At 40.5% G+C, this 13812-nt stretch overlaps 1 protein-coding gene across 1 annotated transcript in view; it reads left to right on the top strand.

Annotated features, from left to right (window-relative positions):
- LOC138289617 (all-trans-retinol dehydrogenase [NAD(+)] ADH1B-like) overlaps nucleotides 1-7191 on the top strand; it is a 79231-nt gene extending 72040 nt beyond the window's left edge. The window contains exons 6-9 of the mRNA XM_069230188.1: nucleotides 2573-2833; nucleotides 3213-3348; nucleotides 5566-5704; nucleotides 6887-7191. Of these exons, the coding sequence (XP_069086289.1) occupies nucleotides 2573-2833; nucleotides 3213-3348; nucleotides 5566-5704; nucleotides 6887-6920 (570 nt within the window). The 3' untranslated portion in view covers nucleotides 6921-7191. The remainder of the gene's footprint in view (nucleotides 1-2572; nucleotides 2834-3212; nucleotides 3349-5565; nucleotides 5705-6886) is intronic.
- The last annotated feature ends 6621 nt before the right edge of the window (nucleotides 7192-13812 follow it).

Raw genomic sequence — 13812 nt, 5'->3', positions numbered from 1 at the left:
AACTCATTACTTTTCAACTATTCAGGTAAGTTATCGTGTGATTCATGTGTATAGCCAGCATACTGTAAGGTGCACACTTATTTGTAAATTACCCCCCACAGAATGGACATCACAGCATGGTTTCCCTTACCTTTAGCTGCATTTGCTTTAATTCATTTAACAGTATCGTTTTTATACATTTTCAAACTGTACATGTTTCATGCAAAAATAATTGGTTTTACAGATATGGCACCTTTTTACTATACACTCTCTGGAAAGGCTGGCACATTTCAACACACTGTCAGCACTACTACCCCAGATCCATGTGGGAGTATGTTTGATGCTTAGCAAAGAGTAAACCAAGAGGCCTGCGAATGCCCAAAACGTTAGTCCTTTGTGGGTGGTAAGTTAGGGCCTGAATTACAGTTTGGTGGATGAGTACTTAGTCATAAATGTGACAGATATTCCGTACTCCTTATTACATGTGGACTTGTAATAAGGCCTTAAATATCCATTTCATTTCTGTTGCTACTCCAAAGACACGCCTTGGTCCATCCACTATTCCAGTCCCTGTATAAGTAAGGCAAACATGCCTTTTGTACAACTGCAGGTAAGTACATATTTCCACATTATGGCTTAGATAGTGCTGGTCTACTTTAGATCAGGAAAATAGTTTCTTTCATTAAACCCCTTTATAAGGTACAATATTTTCTAACACCTTTAGCCAGATTTTCTGCTGTAAATATATCTTTTTTATAAATATATTTAGGCAAATAAACATAGCGGTTTCAAACAAATAGCATAAAGGCAAATTTAAAACAAGTGATTAGTTCCTAACAAAATACACTAGGAATGTTCCATAATGCATAACACATGGCAGCTCCTATCAGTGCATGTGAATACTCATGAATAGCGCCAGTATGTACAAGGAATTGCTTCTAACTCAGCACTCCTGACTCGTACGTAAACAGTGTGTACTACATTCTGTAGCTCGGCAGCAAGATGTTGATGAAGCCTAGCTAATGAGTGAGTAGAGTGATCCTGATCCAGATGTGGTAATCAAGATCCCCCTAGAGGACTGAGAGCGAGATGTCTGCTTTCTGCGGGTGGGGCTGGCATATTTATTCTTTAAGAAATGTTTTTAATTAAGTGCAGTTTGTTTATTCCATCTGCAGACCTCCCTGGAGTTCAGAGATTGATCTGTGGTTCTTTTTTGAGCCAAAAGGCTTGATTGTTTAAATTTTAGAATTTTTGTTTACATAATCTAGATTTTTTAGAAATTCCTCGGTGACTCATGGGGCACTTCCAAGTGAATAGCTGGAGTTGCTTTCAGGCAATAATAAGCGTAAAAATGTCAGAATACTATAAGTGACTGTGCTCCTTTTGTTCCTACAAACATGCTGGTGTCTTTGTCTCTGTGACAAGGGGCAGTGGGAAGGTAACAGCAGAACAATGTGCCTTTATGTAGCCCAGCATCACCCCAGCCAAGCTGTAACCTGTAATCTAAGACGCTCTATTCAAACCATCACAATCTAATTTCCACTCGGTGGAATGCGGGATTTCTCCTTCTAACCAAAGGTGTTTTTGCATCGCGTACACAATCTAAAAATGCTACACAGTCAAAGAAATTCATTTTTCTGCTCTTCGATGAGTGATTGCTGTTGAAGAGATTATCTGCACTATTTTAAAGCCATGTTTGCAAGGTTCTGTAAAGGGTTACAAAACAGGTTTTTAAACATATACAGGAAATCCCAGCCCTAGTCCTTGCTCAGCCTGTTGCATTTATTTGCAGAAAAAAAGACTATAGAGGAGCTCAGTGAGTAGAGACATCAGGAAATGGGGCCTGGAAAAGGGGCTGGATTGGGGCAGTTTGAGTATGTTTTCCCTGGGACTTACATTTCTAGAAGTAAAAACTAGCGCACGATGGGGTAAGATTGTTTAATGAAATATATTGTACGCCCGAAAATAAGAATATAGATAAAAAGTCACATTATTGAGTAGGTGCACATTTTCCCAGGAATAATGTCAAGATGTGTGCCAGTTGTGTTGCCATACTTAATGAACACAACAGAGTACTTTGTTAAATGAGGGAGCCATCTCCGAGTGCAGCGAGAGTGAGCCACAGTTACCTTTTGCAATCTGTTTGCGAAACAGCCTTTAGATTTTAAATAATTGCTGTTTTCATAGCAGAAGTTTTATCCACAATACCTTAATCTTCCTAACACTTACTGAGCGTTAAATTGCAGCCTCTACAAGAGGATGCCCTTAGGATGCAGATTGCCTGCATGATCTGCGGGCAGAGCTGTTGCTCATTCTTCTGCTCTCATCTTCTGAATTCACATAGAGAGCGACGTTAAATCTTCTCAATAACCTGGCCTGTGTTGATGACGTGAGCAGAGGCTGATGATACATAATTTTATGTTCAAGATTAACTCCACTGCAGTAAATTGCATTACACTTTGAAATATGCGAAAATTAAATACATTGTGATGCTATATTGAATTGATGCATTTCGTTCCATTGTGAAACAGCAAAAAACGACCATAGCTTCTCACTGCATGTCTGTTATGTGTTGGCTTCGATGCTCCCATAGGTTAAACCAGGAACGACTTGCGTGGTGTATGGCTTGGGAGGAGTTGGCTTGTCGGCTGTCATTGGCTGCAGAGTGAACGGAGCCGCTCGCATCATTGGAGTAGACATCAACAAGGAGAAGTTTGTCAAAGCTAAAAAATTAGGAGCAACTGATTGCATCGACCCCAATGATTGCAAAAAGCCCATCCACGAGGTGATAGCCGAAATGACCGACGGTGGAGCCGACTACTCGTTTGAGTGCATTGGAAATGTAGACACTATGGTATGCATTTGTATTTTTTTGTTTCCTATTGTGCTTAGAGAAGCCACATATGACAGCATTAGGTTGTGAGTTTATGATCATATTACTAGGACCCACAATAGATCTTCAGCAGTGCGCTCATGTATGTAACTATTAAAAACGAATACTCCCAAGTCTTTCTCTTTCTAAAGTGAGAGCAGTTGAATATTTGTTTAAAGGAAAAAAGTTAGGCACAGCTTCGTTAGTCAGAAAAAGTAGGCAAAAAACTCAAAACGTTAAAGCCATACAGCGCACTTCAAGAACGTTGTTAGGGACATATTAAGCGTCAATAGAGTGAGATGAAAACGAATTTTTGAAGCCTGTGATGCGGAACCATTTCTCTCCATCTGTTTCATGTCAGCTGTCGGCCATCAAGTGCTCTCACTATGCGTTTGGAGTCTGCGTGATCATCGGCGTGGCTGCGTCCGACGCCAAGGTGTCCATTGATCCCATGCTGCTGCTCACCGGCCGCACCGTGAAAGGAGCTTTCATTGGAGGTACGGTATTCAGTCAGCTGAGAGGCAGAGCCCTTACTGCCTCTGAAGGAGCTGAAAAGGACCGTGTGGGGGATATTTGAGGCCTTTAATAAATTACCATTCTGTCAGGGAACTCGTGGTCTAAGCATCATAACTTACGTACAGACGGACGTCGTGCACAGGCTCTTGTTTGTTGCAGTAGATGGGTGGACATCTTTCTTGGCCAATTAAAAAAGTTTGAGTATGTGGGCAGTTTTGCAACTTTGATGAAGACGGGCATTTAAAGAGCTATACAAACTACCTCGTTGTTGCAAAGGTGGATGTGCCGTTTGTCTTAACCGTGAGAAAAAAGGTCCAAAACCGAGGAATGCGTTGGCCAGTCTGAGAACAACCAAATAGCAATACGTACAGTACTTCGTTTCCTGATCTCCACAAGTCAAGCATTTGTTCAGCCAACATAACACTTGGGCCCATATTCATACTTTTTTAGCGCCGCATTTGTGTCGTTTTTTGACGCAAAATCGGCGCAAATTGTATTTTGTAAGTTTGTGCTGGTTTTGCGTCAAAAAATGACGCAAAAGCGGCGCTAAAAAAGTATAAATATGGGCCTTAATTTTCAAATTCGGCACTTCTCTCTGCATATAATTGAACTCTTACTTAGAGATGGTCACATTTGTTTCACATTATCCAAAAGGCCGGGATTCAACCATTCATAGTTTTCTTTGGAAAACACAGATGTGATTTCCCCAAAATGTCAGAGTATAACGTGACACCATGAACCCTATGACCCAACATGATATTATATGTTTAAACCCCTGTTTTACCCCGGGTCTCTCAACACCTACTATTTGTTGCTGAGCAGGGAGGGAAGTGCAAGGAAGGTAATATTGCAGCAGATGCAGTGTCCCAGGGCCCCAGCAATTTAAGGTGCCCATTGTTCTCCAAGTATGACTGTCTTTTGTTACCCCAACAAAAGGAGTACCAGGGGTCATGTTTATTGCTTACCTTAAGGTTCACGGCAACCATACTTTGTCACTGTTGTGGGAAAAGATTATGAAACAGGCCCTTCGAGTACCACCATCTGTCTTTGTTAATTACAGCAAGTAGTAAATATTGAACACTATAGGAAAACAAATACCTTTCAGTTAATGTATAAAGGTCCATCTGAATTGCGTAACTGTCTCCACACCATGTTGCAAGAAACACTGCTCAAAATGGTTGGATTTACCATCCAAAATAAGACCAGCCTTGTCAGTTAGTCTACCAAAATGGATCTATTCAAAGCAAATTTGATCAAACCCATACAAAGAAACAAAGCAGCAGATGAGCAAAATAAAGGCCTTAGTTCCATTAATTAAAAAAAAGAGGGGTGTTTAGATATCAAAATATAGAAGATCTATCACCCTGAATGTAGAGCCCAGACAATAGAAAAAGCTTACTGTTTGTTGCTACTTCATAAATTATCAGATATCTTGCCATGCTCCCTCCAAGAGTTGTTGAAAACAACACACACAGCATTCAGTACTTGGTACACAGAAAAAAATACTTCTGAACTAGCTAGAGTGCTTGGAGCCCTTTTTTAGAATTAATTTGAACAGCTTTTTTTTGGCTCTGTGTGCAGAGCTCACAAAGGGAAAGTACGTGTCTGGGTTTTCACAGCTTCAGTCCACAGAATTCACGGGGCTTCCTTATTCGTGACAAAGGTCAGTTGAAACCACTTATGTGCATTGCTGCACTGGCCACTGACTGTATCCACCATGCAGATGGACCATTACATTGCCAATTTTAGAATTTTGTTCATGAAGAAGAGGCAGAGGGATGAATAGGATTTTGAATATTTGCATTTTGTGTTGAGATTCGTGGTACATTTTTAAAAACTGTATTTTATAGATTTAGCAGTTGTAAAAGTGTGCATCACAATAAACATCTTCCCTTTTCATTTCCAAAGGACTCCCCTACAATTAAACTACTGCCAATCACTATCCCACTGAAGAAATAGGTGGATTTAAATTCAACAAGAAATATACACATTTGGGGTGATACTACTAGATGAAAAGCACAAGAAGATAAAGATTTGTGGTGTGATTTGGTTGACTGGAATACTTTATGCATTCACTACTGTACGTAGTTTAATAACTCACTGATTTTTGACCACCACTGTCTCTTTTTGTATATGGTTATAATGTGCACGTGCCAACCCAATTTGCTTCCTTTAAATAATGATGTGTTTGCTTTTAGGCTTAAAATGCAAAACTGCCATTCCCCTATTGGTTTTGGACTATCTGAAAAATAAATTTAGCATGGAAGAGCTTGTCACACATACAATGCCTTTTGAGAAAATCAATGATGGATTTAAACTTCTGCACGAAGGGAAAAGGTGAGTTTGACCCCTTTGAATAATCTTCTGGCAAAAACAGCCAACACGAAGAGGTTTGTGTTAGTAAAATTTCATATTGTATCATAATGTGTTTTGTGATAAAAAATGTTACTTTCTGATTGAATCTCAGGTGATATTAAAGAGAAGACACTGTTTGTATGACATAAAAATTATAAAGAATTTACATAATTATAGTGATTATTGCAGATCTTTAAATTCCATTATTGTGCCTACTAGAATTCTCAAGTTGTCCGGTGCCACATGTGACAAGGCCTGTTTTCCTTTTTACGTTCCCGGACGTGTAGTGTATTACTCATATTAGGAAAATAAAATTACAAGCATCTGAAAACAAACTTTTTAAGCGCCCTTTTTCAACTAATGATTGAAAAAAAATAATAGAAAAAGTGTAACAATGTAGAGTGATATGCTGAAACACAAACACTCTTCGAAAAAACACCTACTAATGGAAATCCATAGTTTGTACAAGACAAACTAGATTTCCCGAAACACATTGATAAACCCACTGTAATCAATGCATGTATTTGTATGGGCCCCTTCAGGAGCTTTTAGTCTGCCTATACATAACATATATTTCTTTTTTTGAGATAGTAGAAAGTATAAGTAGATATGGCCCCAAATTGTAGACAGGTATTTCCATCTAGAATATACAGCCCGCATTACTTATTCTGTTAACCTGTCTGAGACCATGGCCAAAAGACTCTAACACCACACCCCAATCTGGATTAGGTATGTCTACTCTCAGCCCCGTGAAACGTTTTACATCTACGTTAACACATACTGCGCTTCTCTTTGCCACTTCAAGTGTAAATCCACAATTTGTAAATACAAAACATGATTTCCCAATGTCAAATTGAGATATTGTCACACTTAACCTTAGCCTTGTGATTGCAAAGTTTTTCATTCATATACTACGTTTTTCTTTGCCGCTTCAAGTGTAGATTCGCTTTTCACAAAAATGCTTACATGTACAGTACAACCAAATGGAACACTAGCATGTGAACTCTCCACGTGCACCTTTGTTCCAGGCAACTCAAGAACATGAGCTTTCGTGGGTCAAGAACCCCAAAATCCTCAGTACAATGTGTAACATTCCCCATTAGGTGATTTGCAAATTGTTTTATACTTGCTAACCAACAATTCATTATTTCCATTTGTTTGCAGCATTCGCACCGTCCTCGACGTTCAAAAGGAATAATCTAAAGTGGCGCCATCGAAATTCAAGGGGTCCTGCAATCCTCCATGCATGTTTTTAGATTCCCCCCCCACCCCCTCGTGCCACCTGTGCACAACCTTCCAGTCTACCCCTGATGTATTCCGTGCCACCAAAATTGATGTTTCCGAATCTGCAGCAAAGAAACGCCCAAATACAATATTTCGAGGCTGACTTTAGCTTGCAGTGTTCTGATGATGTTTGTAATCAATTTAAATCCACTTAATACAATGTAATAAATAGTACTTTGATTAGATTTGGGTGTACTTTGTTTTAGTATTTTTTAGGGAGCAGCTGCTATTACAAAAGGGATTGCATCACTTTGTTTCTTTAGGTGTGTTTTCTCTTGTGTTTACGATTATATTCCAAGACTTTCTTTTGTTTATCTTGTTTGGTTATCTTATTTTGTTTACCTACTTTTTCTTAGTTACTCACTCTATTTCTTCACTGCTTCCGATTATTACAGTATCCATTTCCGCTACACTTCGGCAATATATTACTCTTCCACCAAGAAGTTATTCTTATCATTTTATTACAGTTATGGTGTATGAGGGGGAACCGTTTATTGCAGGTCACTCAAGAATACAATAGATTAAGATATCGTATTTTTGAGATGATTATTCAAAGCTATATTGAAAAAAAATGGAGCTACATGGACATAGTAAAACATAATAAATATACGGAAAAGGATCCTATATAAGGAATATAGGGAACCTTTTCACGCCCCACTGATGTTTGATAATGCAGGCATTGGGAGGAAAGGCGTGACTGATTATGTACTTATCTGTTGAATATAGTTGAAACATTAAGAAATAACTCATGTGAAAAAACACAAACTTAAAACAGTCAAGGACAACTGTCATCAAAGCCTTGCAAAATGCTACTCTTGACTTAAGGTGTTTTGGAACAGAATGTAATCCACAACAAATGTTTGTAGTTGGTATTTGAATTCATTTCTCTGGGCTCCGCAATTGACAATTTAGCAAATGCTTTAATATGTAATCAGCACCATGCCACACACCAACCTGAAAGTCTACCGTAGAAACTGAACCCCATCTCACCCAAATATCTTAAATAACACCATTGTCACAGATAGCCAGATAAGCCAAAAAACTACTTTTGACCCCGTCAGTATTGGCCAACTCCAACATCAACTTTATGACAAGTCAATTAACAAAATGTTACCTTCATACTTTGGTGGATGTACCTCCATATTATAAAACATGATTTTCCCGTGTGTATCTCTCAAACAACCAGCCTCCTTAAACAACGTGACCAGATCCAAATATGCAACTTAAAACTGAACAGTGAAGCACAACAGTTATTTCATAGAAGATAAGCATGTCTCTCATAATCTTATTTGCCATGGTGGGGAAATCCATGGGTGCCATTTGCTACATTGGAGACAACATTAATTATAAGCAAAAACAATTAAAAAACACTATAAAAAAGTTAATATGCTTGGCTTATAGTGGAGGGAGCCTCTTCATTGATTCATGAATCGGTCTGTGGTATTATGCTGGGCAAGTGAGCGAATACAAGAATGATACAATGGATGGGTGATTAGATGGCAGTATTTATAACCAAGTGCATGGATGAGTTGGGGTTGAGTGCATGGATCGACGCATCCATTCACCCACCTATTGGCTCATTTTTGCATTCACTAGTCTACCCATCCAAAACACAGTACACCCACATACACAGACACACACACACACAGACACACACAAAGACACACCCACTCTAACATGACCAGTCTTTTTATTTTTTGGCGGTATGAGTCTGGCATTTCTCTGTCTGGAGAGTGATTAAAGTTGTTACCCTGCCACCTCATTTGCTTATGTCTAGCCTCACTTTGACTATCATAGCCCTTTTACAATTGGCATTTTTAATGGACCACATGCTGCAAGTGTTCCAATGCTAAAATAGTGAAATTGTTTGCATTTATAGTTACCAAGTAATATAATCAAGAGTTGAAATAAATGCCAAAAAACAGAAGGAAATCACAAAGTCCACTAAATTATCTATATGTGTAGATAAAGGTCCAGAAAATATGTAGGAGTAGCTGTCTTCTGTTCCTATTTTTCATTTACTCATCTATTCATTCTCTGATGTCTCAAAAATTAAGGGCCTGATTTAAGGAAAGTGGTGCTTGCACTCTTAGCGTCTTCCTAACAGCACCATGTGTGTGCCATATCAATGAAAGGGTGCATTATGGTGGTATTTAGGGAAACAGCATCAACATTTTTGACGCTAGTTCGGAGCTTTACAGCTTTCAAAAATGTTGACGCTAAGCCTGCAAAGCCCCTTGAGGCCCATTGAAAACAATGGTGTGCCTCCTTTTATCACCTACTGTGAGCAGGAGTTAAAAGTGCTGAAAACAATTACACAAAGAAATCTCTTAGATTTCTTTGTGCCATTATTTTGGCCCTCTCATGGGGGAAAGCCCCCTTTGCATACATTATGCCCGGCCCAGACATAATGTAGGGCAAAGGGTTACAAAGTGGCGCAAACTGTGCCACTTTGTAAATTTGGCGCTGCAATTTTGGCCTTGTTGGGCCACATTAGCATAAAAACATGATGCTAATGTGGCGTAAGGAGGTGCTAGGGTCTCTTAAATCAGCCACTTAGAGCCTAATTTAGAGGTCAGTGGGCATAATATGTATCGTTGGCATGGTGGAGTACTTTACTATCCCCATGCTGAGGGTATTCCACCCACCAAACTTAGAGATGCCCACCTCCAGTGGACATCTTTTTGCATTGGCAGGAACTGTCAACATGGCAGTTTCTGTCAATGGATTGAAAGTTTGATCGACAGCTCCGTCAGCATGATGTAGCCGCATGACAAACTTTCAGTGTTTTTTATTTTTATTTTGAAAAACAAAATACCAAAGCAGGATTTTGTTTTTGAAAAAAAGAATCTGTGAACCCTCACTTTGAGAATTTTCTCTCATGGCATAGGGGCATTTTGCAGTTTTCACTGTCCCTTCATCACCAGGCTTTACCTGGAAGTGACAAAGAGTGAAATCTTGCCCCTAAATAGGGCAGGGATGACAAATGACAAGTTGCGGTAGTCACTCCCATCGACATAATGAAGGTCTGCCCGACTCTAAATGAGGCAGGCAAAACTTCAGTTTGTCAGAGAAGGTACTCCGTCACCTTTGTGACAGAGTACCAGTGGCACCTCCTCCACTATGGTGGTGGAGCATCACCCCACCGCCAGCAGCAACCACTGCAAATCCTTTAACAATGAAAGGATAATAAACTAAGTTTATTATCCTTTCATTGATAAAGGGGCGGGGCATTGGGGATGACTGGGATGAGGGGAGTGCACTGTACGCTCCCCTCAGTGCTCCTGTGTGTTTGGCAGGCTGTCTCAGGCCAGCCAAACACAAATACGCACTGTGCAGGCAAAGGCTCCCAGTCTACCTTGGAGCTCCCTGGCTCGGCACTCCTAGCCAATCCTAATGCTGCTCTGAGCGGTGTCAGGATTAGCCACATGGCAGGCCGGGAGCCTGTGCCTGCTTGGAGCTGAGACGATGGAGGATCAGTACCGCGATGCGGAGGTAAGTATTTTTACAGTTATTTGTTTCATTTTATTAATCTCCCCCTTCCGGCACGTGCCGCCCCGTCCCCTGTAACTTCTGCGAACCGTGACTGCAGAGTACCCGCTCTGCCAAACTCTGAATCAGGCCCCAAGTCTGTGCTAGACTAGTACATGAAAAAGGACAACAATTATATAATTAGATTTAACACTACAGTGGATCTGGATGTATTGTCCTTTCCCCTGAATGGATTTTTTTTAATTCTCTCGGATCTAACATTCTTGGCAACTGGAACATATTGCCAAACTCTTTTTTATGATTTTCTGGGTCATGCTAGCGAATTGTCTGCAGTAATTGCTATCGAGGCTCAAACAAGAGTAGTAATATTTTAAATTGGACACCATTCTTAATTTTGATGCCTGTAGAGTGCATTCATATTACATGTAAGATCAAATGTAACGCAGTGGTATTTGGATCTAAAACACTATCGCTTGCCACTGTCTCTTTAAAAGGTCATTGATTTAGTGATTCCAATGTTGTTGCACCATTTAAACTCCAAAATATCATCAATTTGGTTGCTTGGGACTTTCTAAACTCTATCACTCTAGTTGCACTTCCATTAAATGCAAAACTGGTTAGATACGTGGTAGTGGGAAGCCGAAAAAACAACTTTAACTGAACATCTTTGGCTCAAAACTCTCACCACGCTTATCTGCATCAATATCATTAAACTTCAGTCCATTTACATAAAAAATTGATTCATAAACGACAACTATGATTAAATTCACCCCATTCCCTTACTTGCCATAAAGTTCAAACAAGCAATGGTGCTCTTACTCTGAGGTTCGCCATCTACAGCCCCTTATGTATTGTAATGTAAGACTTTCAGTAGAACACGATAGGGGAACCACACCCAATATTCAACCATAGCAGATATAATTAACTATATTGATTTGTTTTTGTACTCCACAGTCACTCTTATCTCAAGTATCCATTGGGATAGTGGTTCAAAGTCAAGAAAACTGCTTTTGCTACTGCATAGCCCGTAATTTCTCAATTCTTTATTAAACCTGCAGTGTTCATAAAAGTCAAAACACCTTCAGTTGAGGCAATGTGTTTCATGCCGGCAGGAACTTTTTCAAGGCTGCACTGTTATGTACGTCAATCATTAAAATATATTTTATACAAGAAGTAAATAGTTTACACAAATATTTTTTCTAAAATAATCACTTGCATTTTAGGTTTGCTGAATTTTAATACATATACGATTCCTTACATCTGTTGCCATCTATGTTGTAGTATTAGTTCACTAATTAAAGATGCAAATTATCATTGTTTCATAATAGAAAACATCAAGGAAAGTCACTAATTAAACCTGAGTTCAATTTCCTGGTACCTAGGCCATAGAGCAAGCAGGTGTAACTTTGAAGCAATGCATTACAACACTTTATTGATGGGGTAACTGCTGTGCCCCCATCAATCTGTAAAAAACGACCAAAAACAAAAATACGAACTCAAAACCTATAAACGCAGTAAGTATTAGGATTAGGTAGGGTCCAGCTTCAGAAGCCATCAGAGTACCTAAAAGTGAGGTATTGCCATCTCCTAAGATCACAGGGTAGCGCAGGCATTTAACTGACATCTTGATGTGGCACTGTGGGTAGAGGAGGATGCCACAAACCCTGACGTATTGAAGTCTGGCACAACTACTGAAATGGGAATATTAAGGTGCAGTTGCTCACTATCCCAGAGTACCTGTTTGTGACCCAGAAGTGCCTGTGCTCTTCCATCATGAGTAGTGCACCCTATTGAGAAGCGCTGATGCACTCAGTTTCAAATATAAGAAGTGCGGGTATCAGCACCTGGCAGCATCTGCTCATTTAAAGCATTGGTCGAACATGGCAATAAGACCTATGAAAAAATCTTAAAGATGCTTTGGAGGGATCATTCAAAAAGTGCTTGTTCACTTTTCACTGTGGTTTAAATGTCAGAGAGAGTGATGGTTCTGTTAGAAATGAGGTCTTTGGTTGGCAGTCAGATTACGCCCTGTCCAAGCAAGAACCCTCACTGTAGTCAGGGTAAAAGAGAATCACCCTCAGCTAACCCCCACTTGCCCCCTTGGTAGCTTGGCACGAGCAGGCAGACTTAACTTCAGAGGGCTAGGTGTAAAGTATTTGTACCAACACACATAGTAACTCAGTGAAAACACTACATAATGACACAACACAGGTTTAGAAAAATAGGAAATATTTATCTAAACAAAACAAGACCAAAACAACAAAAATCCACCATACACAAGGCAAGTTATTAATTGAGAAGCAAAAAGAGTCTTAAATTCTTTAGAAAACAATGCTAACACTGTTAGCGTTGAAAAGTACCAGGGTCGCATTAAAATAACATGCACGGGCGAGTGTGCATCGAAAAAGGTAAGCGGTAAGACGATTTCTCACCCGCAAGCGAGCTTGTGTGTTGTTTCTCCTTCTCCAGTCGAACCGGCGTGCGTCGTTTTTCCTCCCCGCAGAGGAGCGATGCGTCGATCCGGGCAGCACTCAGGTTGGGCAGTCGTTGCATTGTTTTTCCACGCCCAGCAAGGTTTGCGTCGAAAATCCTGCCGCACGGTGATAGCAAAACCACGCTGTGTGGGTTGTGATGATATCAGCCTCCGTCAGCGATGCAGTCTGTCGTTTCTCCAGCCACATGCATCGATCTCCCAGCTGCATTGCATCGCTTTCAGATGCAAAGCCAGCGGCATGTCGTTTTTTTAGCCGCTCTCGGAGGTTGCGTTGGAAATTTCCCACCATGGCGGTCTGTGCATGGATTTTCAGGCTTGGTCGGCCAGCTTCACCTGTCAAGGCCCCAGGAACTGGATAGGACACCACTTGGCAGGGAAGGAGTCTCAGCAGAGAGTCCAGGTGCTGGCAGGGGAAGTCTTTGATGGCCCTGAGACTTCAACAACAGGAGGCAAGCTCAGGACAAGCACTTGGAGATTTCTTCACAAGCAGGAATACACAAAAAAGTCCAGTCTTTGTCCCCTTTCACCAGGCAGAAGCAGCAACTGCAGGATAGCTCCACAAAGCACAGTCACAGGCAGGGCAGCTCTTCCTCAGCTCTTCAGCTCTTCTCCAGGCAGAGGTTCCTCTTGGTTTCCAGAAGTGATCTGAAGTCTGTGGTTTTGGGTGCCCTTCTTGTACCCATTTTGTCCTTTGAAGTAGGCTTACTTTAAAGAAAGGTCTCTCTTGTTTGTGAAATCCTGCCTTGCCCAGGCCAGGCCCCAGACATACACCCAGGGGTTGGAGACTGCATTGTGTGAGGGCAGGCACAGCCCTTTCAGG

The sequence above is a fragment of the Pleurodeles waltl genome, chromosome 1_1, assembly GCF_031143425.1.
Source record: "Pleurodeles waltl isolate 20211129_DDA chromosome 1_1, aPleWal1.hap1.20221129, whole genome shotgun sequence".
NCBI lineage: Eukaryota > Metazoa > Chordata > Amphibia > Caudata > Salamandridae > Pleurodeles > Pleurodeles waltl.
The sequence above is the reverse complement of the archived record's forward strand: the minus strand, read 5'-3'. Positions and strand labels throughout refer to the sequence as shown.